This window comes from Ruditapes philippinarum, unplaced genomic scaffold (assembly GCF_026571515.1).
Source record: "Ruditapes philippinarum isolate M1 unplaced genomic scaffold, ASM2657151v2 ctg40_1_1_1_1, whole genome shotgun sequence".
Taxonomy (NCBI): Eukaryota; Metazoa; Mollusca; class Bivalvia; order Venerida; family Veneridae; genus Ruditapes; species Ruditapes philippinarum.
Genome location: NW_026863541.1, coordinates 242,993 through 267,506, shown reverse-complemented (window position 1 = coordinate 267,506; position 24,514 = coordinate 242,993). Strand labels below are relative to the sequence as shown.

Sequence of the window (24,514 nt, the reverse complement as noted above, 5' to 3'; positions counted from 1 at the left end):
ATTTACATATTTCGAAAAAAAAAATCTTCAAGAACACATGGCAGAAATATGCAGCGTTCTTAGCTTAGAAGTCAAGGCAGTGTTAACATGGTGTTTATCTGAAACCAACTTAACCTCAAGTCTGGAGAATAAACACACCTGATGTTCGGACAAGACAACATTTGGCCAACCTAAAGACAACATAGTGATTGACAAATGTTGATATTTTAAAGCAGCATGCCTCCAGATTCATGCTAATTTTTATGAAAATTTTGAACATGTATTTAAAAGTAAAATATTGTGAAGTGAACAAAAAGAGTAATTTACACATTGCAAACGGCACTTACAATCCACGTAAATTACCAAACCTATCAAAATATACATAAATACCTCTTACTGCGTTAGTAACACAGTAGAATTATAGTGATTGATGATGCAAAATCAGTCATTAATCGCACATGTAAGCAATTATTAAATATTGAATATTTTTACTTTTCTTAAGATCTTCATAAATTTTTCTACTGATTGAATTTCTTGAAATATTTTGGCTCATCTGGAGGCGTGCAGCTATAATCTTACGACTGAACAAAAACGAATTTATAAGTAGTGCTAAAATAATGTCGTCCGTAGACCTTGTTTTTTATGATGGTTTTACAGCACTAAGATTATGTGAATCTTAAATTGTCAATAAACTCTACAACTGATTCTAAGAGATCTAAAATATTCAGCAACAGGAGTTTTTAAACAAACCTCGATAAATGTTTGCATCTGTGTCCCATGCAAAAAAAGATTTATTCTTTGGTTTCTCCCAGTTCAAAGATGTTTTATAAGTTTGTTTTTATGGCATAAATGTGGTTTTTATAATACGATGACTTTTAGTTTCACAAAATAAGGTTTATGATTTCGAGACATTCAAAATATCATGTAAAAAAATCTTATCAAAAATGTATACGATATAGGAAGAATAGCCATGTTTATAGAAAAGTGAAAAATATAAAATATAAATTTCTTCACATTATTTTGCACTTGCTATCATTAAGAAGAAAGGGAGATAATCATATCAAGTTAAATTGCTATGGCAACGATATACCATTCACAACGCCTATAACTTATTTGACTGATCCTCACATATAAACGATGTTAAATATACTTATATACAATATTGAAATCACATTTGAACTTCTTATTAATAGAACCGATAATTGTCAAATGCTATTGTTTCTTTGATTGTTTATTTTCATAAAACCACATTAATGCAAACATAACTGCCACATGTTTTGTTTTTGACTCGTCCATCATAAAAGTCCTACTTTCTGACAGTGGTATTTCAACTATTTCTATTAGTTCCCCCTCATGTTGGTTACCTCCCCCTGCCGACACTTTCATGTCGTCTGTTACTTCAACATAAAACATGTCTTGATATGCTGCCGATGTTCCAACACCATTCCTTTAAATAAATAAATAAATAAATAAATAAATAAATAAATGATTTGTTATTTCTTTGCCAATGGTTGATATGATATTTCTTTGCCAATGGTTGCCAATGGTTGATATGATATTTCTTTGCCAATGGTTGATATGCAGTAATTTTTTTGTTTTGTGTACGCATATACATGCATACAACAAATGTATTGTAATATTATGTAGTTCTGTCATTCACTAAACTAAATAAATAAGAACATTCATGGAATAATACTAATAAACAAAGGTCAAGGTAGAATATATCAGGTTAAACTGATATTAAACTGATATTAGATCTATTACATATGCCATTTTTGACAGGAATGGTTGATGTGTCATTTCTTCGTTTATTGTTTGGTAAAGGAATGTGACTCTTGTGAAAACATTTCGCGAGTTTCTCATGGTATATAATTTAGAACAGCACAGTGTGCTTTGTCTTCCTTATAACAACTACTACATACTAGACAATCTTGAGCGTAAATGCGTGCCAGACAAACGAGTGGGTGTTACGATAAATGCAGACATAATGATCGTATTCATAATATTTTAGGAAAGAACACAATATTACATTATCTTAAATTTACTTGTCTTTTTTTAGTCAATCTGGACAAATTTATTCATAATTTATACAGAAAATTTTCAAAGTATATATAGACTGAATAGCAAACAGTGCAGACCGTGATCTGTCGGCACGGATGTCCCGGCTGACGTTAATTTTAAATAGTTGCATGGACAGAATCAGTTGGACAGAATCAGTCGCCGCTAACAGACTAACGGTTAATTTGAAAAAAAAAAATTAAGAATAGTTTCTGCTCCAAGTATTATTTTTTTTGTCTTAAATATAAATAATTTATAAAAAACCTTGTGTTCATATAATGACACCAGAAAATAATGACAAAGAATACAAAAGTCAATCAATACAAGACAAGTATAATTATTGTTCAATATTTTTGATAATATTTTTCAGCTTTACTGGTGGAGGAAGGCCTCAGGTGCCCTTCCGTGCATTATTTCATGCACAATAAGGTCTCAACCCGGTACGAATTAGACCCAACCCGTTGTAGTCTAGAAAGTAGTTCTTTAAAATTTTGAAGTGGCCCAATTTAAGTCATCTCTATTTAGACTGGTCATAATTAAAGTGTATTTATTGCATGTGTGTAGTTATTGTATGTTATATGATGACTTTAAAAGTTGTTTTTTGTGTATTCTCCAGGAACTCATTTGTTGGCGGAAGGATTGAAGTTTTTAAAGTGGTGAATGTAAACAGTGTTACAACAGAATGAAGATTTCTGAAAAAAAGTAGATGGCTAACCTATTATATTTCGGGCCTCATTGGACTGAGATAGTGTTAATGTTTAAAGTTGAAGACAGTATATAATACATCAAGAACAGTGGTGGAATCCATAATTAAGCCTCAAATGTGACTTATTTACTATAGAACAACGAATACGAAAATTCACCGGGCCGAGTCCATAGGAGCCTGAGTTGGGAAGTAAAATAGTAAAAAATATAATGATAGGAAGATATGATAGGGAGATATGTTTGTATAAATATCTGCTATCCATCTGGACATACAGGAGGAGTCATCGATCGATAAAACAATATAATTTTCTAGCTAGGTTCTTGTTTAACTAAAGAATAACATATATAACACATATCAACCCATCTTTATTCTGAACACACTATATAAATAAAGCACAGGTTTGTGGAAATCACAAAAATATATTTTAAATAACCCTTAAACCAATTCATAGATATAAATTTCTACAAATAACAAGAGATGAACACAATACAAGTATAGGTCTTACAGTAAAAGTTTATAAATAAAATAACCTGTATCCCGTGATCCTCTGCAGATTTTCTGTTTGTACTTTGTAACCACATTCCTCAAAAACCTCTTCTTGTGCAATCTCGGCCACTGTCTTCTTCTTGTCCACTATACCAGCACATAACTCATACGTTAAGCCCAGTGAGCCTGGATATTTCGTGTGATCTATGGTCAGATTGCCGTCTTCATCCTGTACGGACTGTGCGGCATTTATGTAAACAGCTACAAAAAATTATAAAGTTATATTGTAATTATATGTAAAAGGGTGAGAAAAATGTTCATCAAAACTTGGATTTGAACCTCGGGCCCGTGGCATACCATTTTGCGGCTTTACAGGCTGATCTATCTTAAATAAAATAAAAATGGACAGCTGGACTTTTTTTGGTATCAAATAAATTTTTGTTTGAGAAAAGTGGCTTAAATAGAACAAGTGAATCGATGAAATATTGAATATCGTTTATGATGATTAAACACCCCTTTTAAAATAGTACATGTATTAAATTTTTTTGTGAGGAAAACTTTTATTATAATATCCATGTGTGCAAAATAACTAGAATTATCTTCGTAAATTTTCCTCTAAAAGAAACAAAAATAAGGATATCAAAAGAGAGTGCAGGTTTTGAAACGCCACATATAGACTATTATTAGTATTATTCGCCAGTAATAGCTTTTGGGTTTTAATGCATACATGGCTATATTTGCTGATATCTTAATTCTTCAAAACATTAATTCAAAACAATCACTTAATTAAAACATTCATGTGCGACTTTCAATTTCTTTTTCATAAAAAAGAAGAGCGGGTCAATTTACATATTAATGTATTAAGTGAAGGGAGATAAAACTGTAATACTTGATATATAATTATGATTATAGAGAAGTAAATAAAAAGAAGTGTAATGGTATTTGTATGATACAGAAATATATTTGGATGAATATCTGGTACCCTATGGTGGCTGATTTCTGCCATTTCGTGTCTTCGCCCCTCAAAACACGAAGACACGTTTGTGTCGCCGGGTCTTCGCCCCGGAAGTCGAGCACTGTTTTGTGACGTCAAGAAATTAAAAGACAAATATATTCAATATTTCAAAAATAACACTTACCTGGTCTAAACTGTCTAACCATGACAAACACATTCCTGCTAGAGTTGAAGATCAGTATTGTTACACTGAAGAGAAAGATACAATCAATAAAATGTTAATCAACACTAGTCCATCTTTCAATCTGGACGAGACCATTCATTATTTTTAGGGGAAAATTAAAAATATATATGCACTAAGCAAAAAGCTGGCCATGGTCAGACGACACGGTCGTGCGGCTATTGTTTGTCTGTACTGGTCGCTCGGGACGATTCTTTAGCCGCCAATAGTCTTAGGTTTAAACAACGACATACACAAAATATGTGCTCAAACAATTTCAATCTTCAATGAATCGAGATCTTTACCAAGTACTTGGTATTGTAACTTTGTGGGAAAAAAAGAGAAAACTATATTCCAGAAAAAACTAACAGACAACTATATTCAAACATATGCTATAACCGTAGAAGATCCCATATTTTACGCAATGACTTGGGTTTTATTTGTTTACCATCCATACGCAAATATCAACAATGCAAATAATTTCGCTTGCACAAACATAACTATTTGAGCATCGGCAGTGACATCATATATAAAATTTCTAAGCTAAGGCAAATTCATAGAAGCGTTTTTAATTACATTTTAATGATATCATAAACGAGTATATAGCTCTTGAAAATGATATTTGATATTTGCTCAGTACAGTATAAACAGTTACGTAAACAGTTCTAACGAAATGTACAAATTGTCTAGCAAGATGAAAATATACTGACGCTTACCTATCATGAACTTTCATAGCATCCCACGCCTTCTTCTTTCCATTCTAAAAAGGAAAGAGGGTAGATCTACTTCATGTTTACATGGAAATTAACAAAATCGCTAGTAACTTGTTGAAGTATTCAAATGCTGAAGAACCATACGAAGCAAGAGCAAAAAAAAAATAATGATAAAAATAAAAAAAAAAATGTTTACCAGAATACTCTAAAATTTTTTTAGAAAAAAATGTTTACCAGAATAATCTCATTTTTGTTCCGTTGCAATGCTTTCACTCCAAAAAAATTCAATTTAATTCTGAGTATATTTCTTTATTTTCCCTTGCAGATTATTCCATTAAAGTGCTTCAAGAATTCCAAATTTTATGTTTCTAGGCTTTTGACCTGAACGCTGTAGCTCAGAAAATAAACTTCTATTGTAAAGTTCTAGAAGGAACTGGTCTGTGTAAAGTTTTAGAAGGACAAAAATTAAAAAGTTTATCAAACAATTAATAAATGTAAAACCTTTAAAACGAATATAATTACCTGTGTATATAGCACACGAATTGGTTTAATGTACATAGATTTGTCACAATCAACCAGTTGAACATCTTTTATATCATCCATTCTAGAAATAAAAACATGCATTCCTGCTTTTAGTAAGATTGTCCGTTACAAGATTTTAATCTGAAACTGAGTAAAGTACTTTGGTTGCGCGTATTAATTGAAAATAGTTGTTGTTCTTTCTTCTTTTCTTTTTTTCATTCATGCTAACCAAAATTTCTGGAGTACCTACCCATAGCTCTTTTAGTCGCGTCATATAACTGCAACCAGCATACGGACTATACGCACACGTGTGGATGGTGAAAGCCGGAATCTCAGATATATCAAACATTAAATTTTAATCTTCTTGTTTCGCTTTGGTATGAAAAATATGTAAGTAGTGTTTGTGATTTTAATTATATTGGTTCGGATAAGGACATCTTTTGTACGTAAGTAATTCGTGGAGTAAGTCAAAAAATGAACACATGCGATTTTATAAATTCGAATTTTCACCATTTTTCATGTTTTAATGTTGAATTCTTCTTAAGCCGGCGCAAGGGGGGGGGGGGGGGTTAACAGTTACTTTCACTTTCCAGTAACGTATATAAACTGACTCAACAAACTGGGTATCAAATGGTCAGCACTGATTTGTTAAAACAATCTAAGCAAAGCCAGCCAGTCAAACGAATGAGATGATATTTTGTTTTGATTAAATTACTTAGTTTGTGTGACGAAATGTACAAAAATCAACGAAATGTTACCTTTCAAACAAGCAATTGTATCAAAAAAGGATGGTGACAGTGGCAATCTTAATATTTCAAAAGCTCAAATTTTAGATTTGGTTAAAAGTCACTTAGATAATGATATGAACATAAAAAGGGCGACTGTCCAGCTTTACTGATGGAAGGCTTCCTCACATTTGATATAATTTATATCATATTTATATTATGCTACATGTATGTGAAGATGTACGTTTGTTTGATTGGGTTTTATGTCACACCGACACAGTATAGGTCATACGGCGACGTTCCAGCTTTACTGGTGGAGGAAGACCTCCGGTGCCCTTCCGTGAATTATTCAGGCACGAACGGGTACCTGAGCTGAACCACCGACGTTCCGTAAGCTAGCTGGATAGCTTCCTCACATGAAAGAATCCAAAGTCCCTGTCGGGATTTGAAGATATATGTGTATATATATTGGTTATATGGTGAAGAAAAGTAATCAGTTATTTGATAAGCCAATATTTCATTGTTCACGTGAACAGACACATGGGTATTTTGAAAATTATTGCGCGCATTCAAGTACGGTTTATTCGTGCAACAAGCAATGAAAAGACTTGTTCTGATCTTGGACTCTGTAACACGTTTGATAGTCTGCACAATGGGATTAACTCATAGTGTGATATTTTGAAGAACATTGATTAAATCATCAAATTAACAATATATAAGAATACAATGACTTGGACCGGAAAATCACGACATTTTAAAGCAGCATGCCTCCAGATTCATGCAAATTGTCAAATGTATTTGTAGGAATATATCGTGAAAAGAACAAAGAAAGTACTTAGTATTACTGTCCGCGTAATTTCACCCCCCCCCCCCCCCCCCCAAAAAAAAATCTTTATTTCATTAGTCACTGCATTAGAAATATTGTGATAAAAACTGCAAAGACAATCCTTAATCGAACATGTAAATCATAACTTGAATCATTTTACTTTTCTTAAAACCTAGGTACATTTTTTGCTCAAGTTGGATTTTGGCTCATCCGGAGGCATGCAGCTTTGAAGCTGTTATAAAACCTAAAGTAATTCAAACACTATAAAGGCACTATAAATGTATTTATTATGTCATACAATTAATTCGAAACATAAATGACTTGATAAAAAGTATATTCAAAATGATTTTTAAGTTAACAGTTTTTTTCTAGTTCATGATAGCATAATTGTCACAAGGTGAGAAAAATGTGCAGCCTGAACGGTACTTGAACCTGGGACCCTTAGGATACCGTTCCGCGGCTCTACCGACTTAGCTATTTGGCCGCTTACATACTTTCCCCCTAAATAGTGAACACTTTCAAGTGAATGAAGATAAGCCTTTTTTTCCTCTTATGATACAATAAACTAAGAACATTTTAACGTTACAAATTTATTTCAAGTCAAAAGCTTTGATCATGTTTTTATACTTCATAGCCACAACTAGTCTGTTATTGATCCGGTCAAACACTATCGCCTGTGGATTTCTGATACCATCAGATGGTCCCACAACTTCACCAAGCTTCTGTAAATCATGATTGTATTGTACTATACGATGTGAATCTAACATTGATATCAATATCTGACCATTTGTATCCACTGCTAATGATTTGTTCTGACCCAAATCCTGAATTTGAACCTCTGCACACAGCTGGTAATTTTTGTTCAAAACGCCTAGTTTGTCTTGACCAAATGTGAAAACAATTTTCTCGAAATCATGGGTCAAACAAAAGCTTTGAACAACATCACCTGCAATAAATTCTTGTAAAAGTTCGCCAGATAATGTAAATTTGGAAATTTTGTCACCTGTAGACACATGCACGGCATCTTGTGAGCATGACAGGCCTTGACAATGACCTGAAACAGTAAAGGAATCTCCAAGAGGAAGACTTTCCTTTATTTGTATGAACTGAATCAACGTGTCAACCCCATACTTAGAGGCTACGAGAGCGAAATTTTCATTTACACAAGCGACTGTATCCGGGTCATCAGGTAGGTCACGTGAGTCTACGATCTGGTATAAAACATCTAGCTGCTTCAATCGGCGGTTAGATTTATCCACTGCAAGAATAGTCCCGTCTTTAAGTTGACACATGTCAACAACACAACAAACCTGCTTGTCCCCTTTCACCCGGATATCAAACTGATTATGTTGCTTAATTTCATACAAATGTGGAAAAGACAAAGGCTGTTCAAATGAGAGGTATGTCCTGTCTTTTCCAAACCATGACAAGTTCCTTGCAAAATTCTCTACCTTTGGATCCACGGTAAATTTTACAATTTCTCTGTGTTTGTGATTTTTCATCGAATCAGAAAGATGCAGTGCTTGTTCCATCATTTGTTTACCCTTTTTCATATTTACAAACTGATCAACAGTTGAATGGTCTTTGGTAGACTTATAGTGACGTTTTGTTTTCTCCAAAAATGTCAACATCTCTTCGCATTGTGCTATTTCTTCAGTTATTACTTTGTTTAGCTCCTTGTATCTTTTTTCAATATACTCTTTGCCCTTCCGTTCCATTCTATCTAGAACCCAGTCAATCAACTTCCGAAACTCTTGGACCTCCTTTACAGCAACTTCCGTTTCCTCTTGTAGTTTTTTCTTATCTTCAAGTTTCTTACTCTTCAAGTTGGACAATAACCGTTTCATTTCTGATACATCCTTTCCAAAGTGTTTAAAATCCTTCTTTTTCATACCATTAATCGATTCCTTAGTAAGAGGTTCGAGCCGAACACACGTTCTGCAAAAGAAATAATCGTGTTATAATCAGCAGACTGGTATAAGACTATTTAAATATTAATTGAATATCAAAGTTGATATGCAACACTTTTAAAAAGAGAGCAAAATATAAATCAAGGCAAGAAGTACATTCTTGGAGTTATAGACCAGACCGTCATTGATATAAAGAAATATGGCGACTTCCGGGCTCAATGGTAAGGGAGGGCAACACATGCCCATTCCACACATTACATTGTATTTCATCCGCAAAGAGATACTGGGTAGAATTTACGATCTGTCCGAAACCTATCCGGTTAACTTTCGATTAACATTCTGGTGCCTTTACTTTTTACGGAGCACCAACACAATTTAGGTTTTAAGGCGCCTAAACAGGTAAGATAATTTTGGCTAACGTCGGGTGTTACAAACTTAAAGCAACACCAGGAGTCAAAACCACCTCACCTGATGGAGCTAAGAGATACATAGACTCCAGTAATTCGAACCAATTTCATCACCTCTTACGATCACGCAAGGATAAACGGTGGCCTCAATTCTTATAGGCACCCCATCAGCCACAATGTGGGAAAGTTAAGTAATAACCGGAAGAGATAAACATTAAAGGAATTTATGCATTCATTATAAGTAATACCAGTTCTCTATACGTCAATATTTTTCTTTAAACCTAAAATTAAAATAAACCAGTTTACAATATAGAATCTTTACACGAAAATAGCATTAAATTAGTAGTATATGTAGTACATTCAACATTACTTACATGTGCTTTTCAGAAGCGCAGATTGAACAAATCACAAGGTCATGGTCACGGCATAAAATATCCACAGTCTTCGATGAATGCTTATCACAAAACATATTTAAATCACAAAAGTTACCGTCAAAACTTCCAATTCCTGAAGCCATGTTTTATTCACGAAAGTGTTTAAAATTAAATCTGCTTGAAAGTTTAACTTGCTTTTAAACTAATGTTTGTTATACCGGCTTATTGATCGGTTAAGTATATCTTTCAATATACAGCTATTGTTATTTAGTACTTTATTCAATAATATGTAATTGATTTTTTACATGAATTGCGCGTTCTGTTTAGTGTTTACCATAGCGTCGGGTATCGATCAGGGCTATAAATAGCACTGTAAGCTTATAGCATCATGTATGTTTAATATCTCAACAAGATTAGACAAGACATTGTTTAAATACATAAATTAGTTGTGCTGTTATTTATTATTAAGCTTTATGTGTATTTACATATTGTTTACTCAGATTTATTGTTGCATTAACATTATGCTGTTATGTAAATATTCATATGTGTAAACACATGTGGTGCGAAAGAAATCTGGGTATCTTTTGACGCAAAAATAACCAGCTGATGGTGGTCAGAGAAGCTCATTTTTAAAACACAGGAGTGTCCGTGCATCTTAAAAAAGTGTGTTATATCGTAAGCACGAGGACTGTCCTGAAGTTCGCGAAATTGTGCAAAAGCTATTTTATAAAAAAAATACACAAACAATATTTTAATCATAGAAAAATAGGATAGACCTTTTAACAGCAAAATACGCACGCGCAAATACTACTTCCGTTTCTATGGAAATATCGTAAGTCTAAAGATCTAGAAATGTATAAAGCTATATCAAATGAAATATATAACGGTAAATTTGTGCTGTCTCTATAATCTTGTGGTCGATTCTGGAAAGAGTTGTGACGTAGAATGTCTCTATTATATAACATGCATAAATATTGTAAGTAAACATAACAAAAAAAGGATTTTATGCTGCTATATCAATAGGGTTTTATCTGTTATAATTAAAATGCTTTCGTTCTGCCGAAGGTCCCTCTTAAGGGATTATAAAAACATATACCGTTCATAGGAGTTTTTTTTTTCTAACAGAAATTTCTGAACTAAATGATATATTTAGACTTATACACTTTAATATGTAACTTTAATATGTAGAGATACATGTATGTACAAAGACAATAATTTCACAAACATTATATTCTTTTTATTGCAGATTCAAATCCATAACATGTGCATTCTAAAACCTTTTTTTGCGAGGGTACGTATTTTATTTCAAATTCTGTCATTATTTGAAAAAAAGAGGAAAAAGACTGAATTGCTGCTGCATAATTATATCACCAATCTGGGACAAAAAAAATATATTATAATATCATAGTTATGTATATTTTAGGTCCCAGCACCAATAAAGAGCCACGTACATTTATTTTCATTGCTAAGTCCCTAAAAATGATAAATGGGTTTGTACATATTGAAAGATGGATATCAGGGAAGGGCCCACGATAATGTTGTTAGAACTTTTGGCATAACCCTTTTATATGTACACTTGATCATGTCTATAAAATTACATCAAACGGTACATTTATCTGGAAAAAAATATTTTTAGTCCCCATCATGTCAAAAAACCACAGTGGAGTCCCTTTAAACTTACTGAAAAATAGTGGTCTAGATCCTACATAAAATGTTAAAATCATGTACGTGTCATTCTGACAAATAAACGGTGAAAAAATTGGGTAAGTCTGAAGTAATTTTCAAACAAGTTTAATCAAGTTTGCATGCAAATGTGGAGAAAGATATTGAAGATTCTCTTATAAAATTGAAAAATATATAAAATTTCGTGTAAATTCATTGTAAATATCAAGCTGACAATGATGTTAACTTACTTTTCTTGTCCTTAGTTTCTGTTTACATTTAGACTTAGCATTGTCGTAAGAATAATGAATCATGAAAAATGAAATATGCTGGTATTACGTACCTAAAAGAGACATTGCTTAGTTAAGACGGAAGTTTTTTTTATATGAAAGGTATCACTGGCATAAAGCTTTATTTCCTGGCCAACAAAAGTGTTGAATACAGTAAGATGACCCTTTTACATAACCAAAGCCAAAATTTATATCCAGCATCTGTTTCTACTAAAGAATGTAACTTTGTATTGCTTATACTAGTCCAACTAATTAGACTTGTCAAAGAGACACCGAGGTAATTTTGGACGGCGCTGTCTTTTTCCAAAGCAGTTTGACAGTAAGAAAAAAAAGTCTGTAAAATGGGCTATGCTTATACCAAATATTTTCGATGAATCTGGAGATTTACAGACAGGCTGACTGTCAGACACTGTAAATATCTGGCACTGTCAGCTTTTTTGTTAATGCCTCATAATAGAGGCATGTAGTAGTTGATCTGTCTGTCTTGGTGTCTATATTGCAAGTTGGATTAATCTACATTGTATCTAAAAATACTTCTTTACATTGTAAAGTACAATAATGACTCTACTCAAGTCTGTAACCAGCAAGATCCTTCTACTTGCACCATTAACTTCACACTATAAACACTTTCCAAAATTCTCCATTTTACATTAATAATAAAAATAATGCATTGTGCATTTTGCCCTAGTATTCCTTAAGCAAATAAGTACACTTTAAAATAGGCTATTTTATGATGGCAGACCCAGAGAGTGGTGAGGGTGTGTTGAGTTTCTTTGTCACAGATAAGAAATAGTGGAAAGCATCATACATGTAGGTCCAGTACATAAATAATTGTGTGAAGATTCAGATGTGTGCTTTCAAAAGTAAAGAAATCACAAAACCTTAGTTTTTTTCTCTGTTTTTTTTTGTATGAGAAGGACTGGTGCACTCTTATTAGTGACAATCCGCCCCTAAAAAAAGGAGGTGATATTTATAGGGTTGATTTCATTGGGTTATGAAGTGCAAATCAAGTTGAAAAAAAAATTGTGTGACTCAAAAAATATTTTCAGTTGTCAATTCTATCTTGTGATGCTCAGTGTGATAACTGAGGGTTTGAAAACTCATTTTGCCTCATAATTTATCTTACAGCAAGTTAAGTGCCACCTATGACATGTTATTCATATAAATACATTGTAAATTAATGGAAATGATTAGATACATGTAAATTACTGTGAACATTATCCATGTATTACAGTTCAGATAATGGAGGGTAGAGAAGGTGTTCGAAGGAGGAAGCCGCCTCAAGTAGAAGAAAAAGAAGAGGTGGAAACAAAAAAAGTGCATAGATCTGTAGGGTATGAATATGATGCTATATTTTGACAGCCTTTTTATTTGTTGTAGGAAGTCGAAGGGGCCCTTCCCTTCCGTTTGGGTGTTTGGAAAAAATCACACATTATTTTTGCAAAAGGGGGAGAAAATACTTGATACAAATGAAATTTTAGGGGTAAACTGCAAGATTAAAAAAATATTATGAGGGGAAGACACATGTCATCAGTCCCTTGCTATAGAAGGGGTAAAAGACTGTCCATCACTTGAATTATAAGCATGCCATTTGCAATTTGTAGATAACTGTCTTATTACTGTCTTTGTTCACTTGATAATTTAATACTTTTTTTAAAATTTCATGAAAATTAGCATTTACATGTATATTTAGAGGGATGCAGCTTTAAGCAAACATGAATTTGTAATAAGTAACTTTTTTACCTGAGATTTTGAATTAAGGTGCTAAAATGTTATGAATAAACAGATTCAACATAAATGATTAAAACTATTACAATTTTTTATGAATCTCGGTAAAATTTACCTTCATGCTAAACTAACAGTTTATTTGCTTATGATTTATTTTGTTGCAGATGGTTTAAAGCAGCTATGACCAGTACATTTCTCACATTTTGTGTAATACCACTTCTTTTGATGCTCATTCCTACACCAATCAAGCCAGAATACTACAGGTATGTCGTTAAACTTTCTTTTAGTGACCTTGACCCAATAACCACCCATTGTGTGTTATAGTTAAAGGGACATCAAGTTTTTTAAATTTTAATTTCTGCCACATTCAGTTTTTAATAGTACTTTATGAAATTAGAATTACAAACTATTCTTTTTAAAACTGCCATAGTTGTGTAGTAAACACTGTGGGTCCTCTATATTAGATATATTGTAATTGAATAATTGCCTTTTATATAAAAATGACTTTTTTGTAATAAAAAATATACAAAGGAAATACACATTTTTTGGCCAGATTCTTAACTTAAAATACCTAGTGATTCCTAAGAATTTTCCTAAAGAGAAGCAGATGTAAAACTATTAAACAGACGCATGCTATAAAAGAAAAAATAACACTTGCAATATATTGTTCTAAGCCTTTGAATGCTTGTGGTGATGACGCCTTGTCTTTAAGACCAGTGCATAACTAGGCCATCCTGTACATTTATAATCTGGGCAAACTTGTTGATACTATAAATGAGCTGCGTCACGACAAATACAACATAATGGGTTTGCGACCAGCATGGATCCAGACCAGCCTGCGCATCTGCGCAGTCTGATCAGGATCCATGCTGTTCGCTATCAGTTTCTCTACTTGTTATAGGGTTTGTAAGCGAACAGCATGGATCTTGATCAGACTGCGCGGATGTGCAGGCTGGTCCGGATCCATGCTGGTCGCAAACCCATTATGTAAGTTTTGTCGTGACGCGGCTCAAATTTATTTACAGGTTACCACACAGACCCGACTGGACAGATGCATTGAGACCTAATAAACATTTGCAGAAAGCCAAGAAGTTGTTCAACAATAAGATAAAAGGGCCTGAATCTATAGTTGCAGATGGTGGTAATATATTAATAGTTATTATCCCCCATTGATCAAAAGATTGGAGATGCATATTGTTAATGGGGCATTTGTTTATTTATCTGTTACTCTCAAAACTTTTACCTTGACAGTAATTGACAACAAATCTCTTGAAAACTGTTATACTGTAACTCATTATTATTCGTGGGACACAAATTTTGTTGGTTTTCGTGGGTAGGTCAATCTGCGAATTTAAGATCTAACGAATTTTATCCCAACAAATACTTTTCACCATGTCTCTATGCTATATACATTTTATTACAAACATGTATCGGCGCTTTTCCGCCGATTTTTATGTAATGAATGCCCAGAGGCAAGGATTGAATTTATTGACAAGCGCTGTGTGATACGTAAAGATATGTACATGTGGTAAGTAAAATGCGCGGCGATTAAGTGTAAGATTACTTTGGCGTTTGCTTTAGGTTATTTATTTTATTTTTTTACAAGAAATTGAAAATCCACGAATTTAAGAATCCACGAAAATGCCCGTTTTGATAAAACCACGAATTTCATGCACACGAATATAAGTGAATTCCCAGTATTTCAAATTTCTGAGAATTTTTTCACTATTTACAGAGTATTTATATACTGGGACAGCTGATGGAAAAATTATGGAGATCTATAGAGGTGAATTACGAGTACTAACACAGCTTGGACAAGAACCTTGTGGTAAGTTTGTTAATCTACGCGATTCAGGGTTTTCATTTTTTATCCGAGGCAACAGATGCCCAAAAAGAAACAACCAATTTGGCCAAGGCTCATGGATGATATTTTAATATACAGGCTGAAAATGCAATTGATTTTAACAGCATTTCAACAGGTGACCTGTATTGCCAATCTGTTGAAATGCTGTAAAACCTTGGAGATTATATCATTTTGAACTTATATGGTATTAACGGAATTTACTCATGTTAATATCTGAATGAAATTATTGGAATGAGTTAGATTGTAAACAGTATAACATAGAAGGGGCATCTGTTGCCAAGTGGTTAAAGTGATTATCTTTAAACCACTTGCCCCTTTCCCTGTGGGTTCGAATCCTGACAGGGACTTTGGATTCTTCTTCTGAAGAAGCTATCCAACTAGCTTATGGAACATTGGTAGTTCTACTCAGGTGCATGTTTGTACCTGAAATAATGCAGAAAGGGCACCTGAGGTGTTCCTCTAGTCTAGTTTGAAAGTCACCATATGATCTATATTTTGTTGGTGTGACATAAAACCCAATCAAAAAGAAAGGGAACTACAAACATATATTTAAAACAGACTGTAATAAGTGTTATGATAATTCATTGAATTATGAGTTGTGTTTTATATACTGCATATGTAAGCATTGTCAATGCACTAAAGTAAAAGGAATTAAAAATTCTGTAGAACAAATAAAATTTAATGTAGATGTTGATTTTGTCAGGTAGATTTGAAGATGAACCTACATGTGGACGTCCACTGGGTATGAGGAAAGACAAAGATGGCTATCTTATAGTAGCTGATGCTTATCTTGGACTTTTTAAGGTCAATGTGGCAACAGGTAATCATTTTAAAGCTGCATGCCTCCTGATGAGCCAGAATATTTCAAGAAAATCAAACTTGAGCCTTGATAAAAATGTACTAAGATTTTAAGAAAAGTAAAAAGATTCAAGTAATAATGTACATGTAATGTGCAATTAATGATTGATTTTGCAGTATATATAACTACATTTCTAGAGCGTGACTAAAGCAGTAAGGGCTTTCTTTGCATACTTTGACCTCTTTTTGGTAATTTATAAGTTCTGTTTACAATCTGTAAATTACCTTCTTTGTTCATTTCACAATATTTTACTTTTGAATACATTTTCAAAAACTTCAAGAAAATTACCATGAATCTAGATCTGGAGGCATGCTACTTTAAAGGGGCAACATTCGCTGCCGCGGCAGCGAGTATTTGTGGGTGTGACTAATCAGTGATGTAAAACTGTCTGTTATAAACCCTGAACTATAAATAGCATGCAGTGTTAACCTGCAGAGAGAATGTAAACAAAAACAGCTGATTTTACATAGGAGAGGTTTTATGGGATGTTTTATATAACTCAAGATTAATTAAAGACTTATCAAGTCATCTTGTCCAGATATTATTTTTTGAAGTCAGTTGTTTTTCTTTTTTCACTGGAATGCTGTATGTTTCCTTCATCAAGTCAGACAATTATATCAAAATCCAAAAGATGTGCCTTACATGGGGCATTTTTTTTAGGAACAACCTGCTAAAATGTTCTTGACAGGAATTTAAAATATTTTTTAAAACTGTTTAATGTATACAATTTTTATGCATATCCAACATTTAGTTTGATTAACATTTGTGAAATGTAATGTTTTGACTACAAAATTATAGTGTAAATGAAATATTTTTTTTACTGTTTTCATGAAGTTAAACCATTCAAATACAAGTGAAATAAGTACTTTGAAATTTAAAAAAATCATTAGATTAAAAAGGGATTATTGTAAATTTGTTGGATTTGATAAAGCAAGTCAGTAAAAGTTATGTGGGTTTTATTCAGCATTCCAATGTGTTGTCTGCTGAAAATCACCCTCCCTGAAATATACATCGTCTGTCTGCCACGTGCTTCTGTTTACTACTGAAGGTTCATGACCTGTAATGATCACATGGCTCCTCCCAGGGAAATTCAAATTTCAAATTTGACAGCCAGTATTTTTTTCCAGAAATACACTCAACAAAGTTATATTTTGAATAATTTTGGTCAATCTTTATCAAAAATATCTTTGCCTACAAACATGCCAAGTGTTGTTTTAATGCATTTGGTAATTAATCTTAAATCTTTGAAAAAGGGTCCCTGAAGTTAAGTATGCATAAAATTAATAAGAAACCTGCCCTAGCGCCATCTGCTGGCTTTTATAGTCCAGTTGGGCCTTTAAGTCATAAATTAACTTACATGTTTTTATGGGAGAAAATGAGACTGCAATGTTCATACTAGTCTAAGGATAAGTATCGAAGTTCCAAAATAGAATGTTTAAAAATATTATCCAGAAAAAGAGCTCGCGTACAGTCTTATCACTTGAAATGATTTACTTCAGACAATTGTTTTGAAACATATGCTGTGTCTAATCTAAGAAGTGCAGTGGGGTCCTTCAGTATTTTGGGCTCCAGGACCACCTGAATCAGGACATTTAGATACAAAAAATTTGAAGGAAAAATCATGAGTGGCAAAAAATATTCATTTTTGTGATTGGGAACCGATTTATTTACATTATCTGTCTACAAATTGGGGAAAAAAACCCACATAAGTACTCAAGTATGGCCATTGTTAGAATAGAATTCTGTGTAATCAGAATGACAAAATGATATGAAATATTTTATATGTATAATATTTGTATAATAAAGAACATTGAATTATTTATTTAAACTTTATCAGCTATCCATCTTTTACTGAGGTGATGTGTTTGTCAGACAGGCTGTCTGATTACAGTTACTGCCATCAAATCACAAGCCACTCACTACTGACAGTTCAGGTCCGGCAAGGGATTTTGGATTTTGTCATGTGAGGAAGCTATCCGGTTCTACTCAGATGCTTGTGTGTGCTCGATATGATGAATGGAGAAGCACAAAAGGGCACCTCAAAAAGTTCAGGTTGAAAGTTGTTATATGACCTACTAAAGTATATGACTAAATAAGAACATACATGCCATATACATAACCAGCACACAAAATTCCCCTATTTTCAGCCAAGGGATCGAATTCCACCAATTTTCAAAAAGCCAAAAATTTTAATGGAATACATGTATGAATGTAATCAAAATGTGTTTTACAATGTTTTGTTATAAAATTTTCAGGAGACAAAACGGTGCTATGGCCTTCTTCTGAACCAATCAATGGCAGGCTGCCAAAGTTTATGAATGACCTTGACATTGGTCCAGATGGAACAATTTATGTATCGGATTCTAGTACGATATGGGATCGTAGACACAATAGATATTGTATTTTGGAAGGTGAATCTACAGGAAGGTTCGTTTACTTCTGGGTTATTCATATTTGTATTCATATTAATTAAAGGAGCTCACTGATTATCAAAAATCTAAAAACATAAAATTTGAATTTCGCTCTAGATCGACTGGGGGAACTTAAAACAAAAAGATATGCAAGGCCATCCTTAAAAAATGTTTGTTTGCAGTAACGCGACCGACTCACAAAATTTGCCCCTACTCAAATTTTTTTTTCATGGTTTGGATAAAAAAATTATTTTTTTTTAATCAGAAAATTATGCCTTGTGCTTTGTTTTCGTTCTTTTAAAGGTTAATAGAAGAAATGAAATGTAGTTCTTATTAAATTAGAATCCAGTTATCAATTTATTAATTGTTACCAGGTTATCAAAGCATATTTTGCCCGGCATTTTGAAATTCCATGTTTATTTGAGATTACAGTTCAAAAAAAAAAAAATCGACCTACCTACCCATCTTGAAAATTCTGGGTCTGGTTACTGCAAACATTTTTTTAAGGATGGCCCAAAAGATGATTTAGAAATATACTCAAAAATGCTATTCTTCACTCAGTTAGAGATTTTTTAGGTATGATTTATTTTACATGCTGTTTGTGGCTTCTACATGAATTTTCTGTTGAAAGTTGTTTCCGTATGGAGTTGTATTATTCAATCTTAGAAAACTTCTTACCATATGATGGATTTTAGGTTCTATGAAACCAAAAACCTTGTCATTTGTTCATCAAAATTTGTTACATTAATAGCAAAATCTGTTTCTAAAAATAGAAATATATATTACCTGCATATAGTTTGTAATTTAATCTTTCATATTTGCAGATTGTTTCTCTACAATGCAACTGCCAACACAACAAAGTTTAATGTTTTGATATTTTCAGATTGTTTTCCTATTACCAAACTTACAACACAACAAAGTTTGATCTTATAATATTTGCAGATTGTTTCTCTACAATCCAACTGACAACACAACAAAGTTTGATCTTTTAATATTTGCAGATTGTTTCTCTACAGTCCAACTGACAACACAACAAAGTTTGATATTTTAATATTTGTAGATTGTTTATCTACAATCCAACTGACAACACAATAAAGTTTGATCTTTTAATATTTGCTGATTGTTTCTCTACAGTCCAACTGACAACACCACAAAGTATGATCTTTTGATATTTGCAGATTGTTTCTCTACAATCCAACTGACAACACAACAAAGTTTGATTATTTTAATATTTGTAGATTGTTTATCTACAATCCAAACTGACAAACACAACATAGTTTGATCTTTTAATATTTTGCAGATTGTTTCTCTACAGTCCAACTGACAACACAACAAAGTTTGATATTTTAATATTTGTAGATTGTTTATCTACAATCCAAACTGACAACACAATAAAGTTTGATCTTTTTAATATTTGCAGATTGTTTCTCTACAGTCAACTGACAACACAACAAAGTTTGATATTTTAATATTTGTAGATTGTTTATCTACAATCCAACTGACAACACAATAAAGTTTGATCTTTTAATATTTGCAGATTGTTTCTCTACAGTCCAACTGACAACACAACAAAGTTTGATATTTTAATATTTGTAGATTGTTTATCTACAATCCAACTGACAACACAATAAAGTTTGATCTTTTAATATTTGCAGATTGTTTCTCTACAGTCCAACTGACAACACAACAAAGTTTGATATTTTAATATTTGTAGATTGTTTATCTAAAATCCAACTGACAACACAATAAAGTTTGATCTTTTAATATTTGCAGATTACTTCTCTACAATCCATCTGACAACACAACATAGTTTGATATTTTTAGCTCGACTATTCGATAAGAATAAGTAGAGCTATTGCAGTCACCCGAGCGTCGGCGTCGGCGTCAGCGTAACCACTTATGTTAAAGTTTTTGTAATAGTTCAAATATTTTCAAAGTCCATAGACATATGGCTTTGAAACTTTGCACACTTGTTCACCATCATGACCCCAACCTGTAGACAGGAGGAGGTAACTCTATCAAGCATTTTGACAGAATTATGCCCCTTTTTCGACTTAGAATTTACGTTAAAGTTTTTGTAATAGTTCAATTATTTTCAAAGTCCATTGACATATGGCTTTGAAACTTTGCACACTTGTTCACCATCATGACCCCAACCTGTAGACAAGAGGAGGTAACTCTATCAAGCATTTTGACAGAATTATGCCCCTTTTTCGACTTAGAATTTACGTTAAAGTTTTTGTAATAGTTCAAATATTTTCAAAGTCCATTGACATATGGCTTTGAAACTTTGCACACTTGTTCACCATCATGACCCCAACCTGTAGACAAGAGGAGGTAACTCTATCAAGCATTTTGACAGAATTATGCCCCTTTTCGACTTAGAATTTACGTTAAAGTTTTTGTAATAGTTTAAATATTTTCAAAGTCCAACGACATATGGCTTTGAAACTTTGCACACTTGTTCACCATTATGACCCCAACCTGTAGACAGGAGGAGGTCACTCTATCAAGCATTTTGACAGAATTATGCCCCTTTTTCGACTTAAAATTTACGTTAAAGTTTTTGTAATAGTTCAAATATTTTCAAAGTCCATTGACATATGGCTTTGAAACTTTGCACACTTGTTCAACATCATGACCCCAACCTGTAAACAGGAGGAGGTAACTCTATCAAGCATTTTGACAGAATTATGCCCCTTTTTCGACTTAGAATTTACGTTAAAGTTTTTGTAATAGTCCAAATATTTTCAAAGTCCATTGACATATGGCTTTGAAACTTTGCACACTTGTTCACCATCATGACCCCAACCTGTAAATAGGAGGAGGTAACTGTATCAAGCATTTTTTTTACTATCAAGCACTAAGAATAGTCGAGCGTTGCTGTCCTACCGACAGCTCTTGTTATATTTGTAGACCGTTTTCCTACAAATCAACTGACAAACCAATTGTGTAATATTTTGATATTTTCAGATTATTTTCCTACAACCCAACTACCAACACAACAAAGGAACTAGTGTCTGGTATACCATTTGCTAATGGTGTCACATTAACGAGGGATAAATCTGCTATTCTGCTCGCATCTACAACAAAAGCTGCCATCTACAAGTAAATTCTTTACTTATTTATATTTTCTTGGGTTGAGAAAATTTATTTGAATAATATAGAAAGGTTTATAGAGATGCTTTTGGTTTATAAGTTTATCATTTTCATTTAGCACAGAAATTATGCAAGAAAGATAAAAAACAAAACAAATTCATTGACATTTTTGAATGCTCATTTAGTCAAGGATCTCTATGATTTTTAAAATAGTTTACAAAAGTTTGCAAGAAGTCAGCAGTTGCATTTGTAAGTGATTTTAAACCATTTCCATTTTTTTGTATCATGGTTTGGCAGAAGTAACGAAAGTATAAGTCGGTGATTTTGACAACCATTGTGGCTTAGAGAGAGCATGTATTAAACCTTTGTTATTTTGAGGAAATCTGTTTTAAGATGTAAAATAAAAGTTTGAGATGAGTCAGTATTATTTCAATGCATATTTGAATTTGTTACTCTGATAGATGTTTATGCCTAAGTTTAAATTCTATCAAATGATTTCTTTTTCAAAACAGATTTCGATGTCAATTTGCCTGTTTTAATCATAAAAATGTAGCATTGAATATTATATGTTTGTTTAGGTACTATTTGGAAGGGCCACGGAAAGGGGTATTAGAAGATTTCAACAATAATTTACCTGGCTTACCAGATAACATTCGTAGAAGTGCTACAGGAGGCTACTGGGTGTCGGTCTGGCAAGTGTCCGTAAACCAGGGTTTCTCTTGATAGACATAGGTGCTACTAATCCATGGATAAGAGGATTGATAACAAAGTATTTGATCACATTCTCGTACCACTTTTGTGTCTTTGAAAAGATGGTATTGCACAGCCGTGCATATATTTAACATGACATCATTTATGTTAGTCAAACATACAGCACAGTTAAAGACGCGCTAAATGTGGGCGTTAAACTATAGGCACATCAATGAAAAAGTGGTTCATTTTTACTGTAAACAATTCTTATTTTGTATTATATATTATGATAAATAGAATATTATATTTGTGTACCTCCAGTACTGAATTTTTTTTAACTTTTTGATTAAATAATACATTGCTATGTTGAATTCACCTTTGCTCTTTCTGAAGAAGTCACATTTTATTGGTTTTTGAGGTGTAATGTGCCTTTAAATCAAATTTTGCAACAGTCTCTTATCTGATAAATATAAACACATCTTTCAATCATATGGTGTTGCTGATCAAAATAACAAAAACGACATTTTCACAGTGTTTATCCTCAGCTGAAGTTTTTATTCATATGAGATTTCACATTGTAAACAGGCATGATCAGTACTTATGTTTCACTCATTTCAATTTCACCTTCTACTTTCAGATATTTTCTCAGGAAGTTATTATGAAGATGGTACCCAGTTACGGTCTTGTTGTTGAACTGAATGACCTCGGTCACATAACGCGTTCACTCCACGATTCCACCGGGAAGGTGATACCTGCTGTCAGCGAGATAGAAGATACTGGGACAGTGTTATATCTTGGCTCATACAGTCTCCAATTCCTTAGTAAACTTTATGCCAGTGATATTTTAGATGTTGCATAAGAAAAACACACAACTATGCAATTTTGATGACGACTGGCGGTCAATTCATGTTATTGTAACCGAAAAAAACATTTTCGACCACTTATTTTGATGCATATTCAATACCTATCATTTGAAGATAAATTGTGTAACTATAATATTACTTGATAAACTCTTTTAATTCCCAAATGGCATTTTCTTTCCTGATATCTAGAAAATGCAACAATAAATATGCAAAAGGTAAAAATCTATATTTATGATAATGAATTGGGTTACAGTATTTTAAACCTTTGATTTATTAGAAAGGGAGCTTTTTCAGCATTAGTAGAGTTCTCTTTTATAGACTGGACATTATTTAGCTTACTCCACATAAGAACGGAGAACATTTGTCTATTCTTTCTCTTAAGGGAAAAAAAATAAATCTCAAATGAACAACTAACTTGAACAACATATGTTCGACAGTCATTTCAGTGCGGTGTAGTGCCCAAAGATGAATTTTATTACTTATTTCGTTCTTTTTGTCTTAAATGTTATGTTCAATTATTACTTATAATCTATTGGTGAATATATTTTCAGAGATATAAGTCTTTGATATTTTAACAGTATATTTGTCAACAGTATTTATTTATTTTTTTTTTTGCCAAATTTACCAGTGGTTTCTTATTTGTGTATCTGTACCAATATTTTTAGCTGAAAATGTTTTTGTTACATTGTACATGTATACGATATTGAATTCATTTTTGTATAAAAATGTGTTGTTTTTTTTTTTTCATTTGTACATGACTGTATTCATTTAAGATATATTGATTACATGTAAATTGGGTGAAATAGTTACTATCACAAAATAAATTATTACACAGATACTAATAGACTTTGAAATGATAGTTTTAACGAACTACAAAGGCAAAACAGATGTTAAAATTTTATTTTTTTCAGTAATTTGTTTTGTTTTTGTTTGTTTGTTGTTTTAGTTTTTCCCAGAAAATCCAACATTTTATTGGCGAGGCCATACTATTGTTAAGTTTTTAACTGTGAGGATTTTATGTTCTTTGTTTACAAACAATTTGTGTTCACCATGCTTTGGTGCTTTATTGTTTTGTTTACTGTGAATAACCAAATTTCGTGGACATGAAATTCCGTGGTAATATTACAAAAAACATTTTCATGTGTTCTTAAATTCATGGATTGTCTA

At 32.6% G+C, this 24,514-nt stretch overlaps 3 protein-coding genes across 3 annotated transcripts; 1 reads left to right on the top strand and 2 right to left on the bottom strand.

Annotated features, from left to right (window-relative positions):
- Window positions 1-245: 245 nt before the first annotated feature.
- LOC132722425 (uridine diphosphate glucose pyrophosphatase NUDT14-like) lies at window positions 246-11,849 on the bottom strand. Its single transcript, XM_060706933.1, has 6 exons — window positions 11,795-11,849; window positions 5,640-5,721; window positions 5,121-5,164; window positions 4,369-4,433; window positions 3,274-3,490; window positions 246-1,426 (listed from the first exon to the last, which is right to left on the bottom strand). Exons 2-6 carry the CDS (start codon window positions 5,718-5,720, stop codon window positions 1,192-1,194), a joined length of 642 nt encoding a protein of 213 aa, XP_060562916.1. The 5' UTR covers window position 5,721; window positions 11,795-11,849; the 3' UTR covers window positions 246-1,191.
- On the bottom strand, window positions 7,409-10,663 carry LOC132722409 (uncharacterized). The gene is made up of 2 exons (XM_060706910.1): window positions 9,882-10,663; window positions 7,409-9,128 (listed from the first exon to the last, which is right to left on the bottom strand). Exons 1-2 carry the CDS (start codon window positions 10,022-10,024, stop codon window positions 7,781-7,783), a joined length of 1,491 nt encoding a protein of 496 aa, XP_060562893.1. The 5' UTR covers window positions 10,025-10,663; the 3' UTR covers window positions 7,409-7,780.
- A 64-nt stretch (window positions 11,850-11,913) lies between the features above and the next one.
- LOC132722424 (adipocyte plasma membrane-associated protein-like) lies at window positions 11,914-23,882 on the top strand. Its single transcript, XM_060706932.1, has 10 exons — window positions 11,914-11,986; window positions 13,068-13,167; window positions 13,726-13,824; window positions 14,587-14,702; window positions 15,297-15,389; window positions 16,129-16,245; window positions 18,540-18,711; window positions 21,669-21,803; window positions 22,373-22,564; window positions 23,122-23,882. Exons 1-9 carry the CDS (start codon window positions 11,929-11,931, stop codon window positions 22,515-22,517), a joined length of 1,035 nt encoding a protein of 344 aa, XP_060562915.1. The 5' UTR covers window positions 11,914-11,928; the 3' UTR covers window positions 22,518-22,564; window positions 23,122-23,882.
- The last annotated feature ends 632 nt before the right edge of the window (window positions 23,883-24,514 follow it).

Excerpts from the sequence above, each read along its gene's own strand:
- LOC132722409 (XM_060706910.1), bottom strand. The coding sequence starts at position 10,024 with ATGGCTTCAGGAATTGGAAGTTTTGACGGTAACTTTTGTGATTTAAAT. Across the intron at positions 9,129-9,881 it reads TGCGCTTCTGAAAAGCACAT|AACGTGTGTTCGGCTCGAAC; the intron begins GTAAGTAATGTT and ends TTTCTTTTGCAG.
- LOC132722425 (XM_060706933.1), bottom strand. The coding sequence starts at position 5,720 with ATGGATGATATAAAAGATGTTCAACTGGTTGATTGTGACAAATCTATG. Across the intron at positions 5,165-5,639 it reads TTCGTGTGCTATATACACAG|AATGGAAAGAAGAAGGCGTG; the intron begins GTAATTATATTC and ends TTTCCTTTTTAG. Across the intron at positions 3,491-4,368 it reads GGTTAGACAGTTTAGACCAG|CTGTTTACATAAATGCCGCA; the intron begins GTAAGTGTTATT and ends AATTTTTTGTAG.
- LOC132722424 (XM_060706932.1), top strand. The coding sequence starts at position 11,929 with ATGAAAGGTATCACTGGCATAAAGCTTTATTTCCTGGCCAACAAAAGT. Across the intron at positions 18,712-21,668 it reads GAAGGTGAATCTACAGGAAG|ATTATTTTCCTACAACCCAA; the intron begins GTTCGTTTACTT and ends TGATATTTTCAG. Across the intron at positions 21,804-22,372 it reads ACAAAAGCTGCCATCTACAA|GTACTATTTGGAAGGGCCAC; the intron begins GTAAATTCTTTA and ends ATGTTTGTTTAG.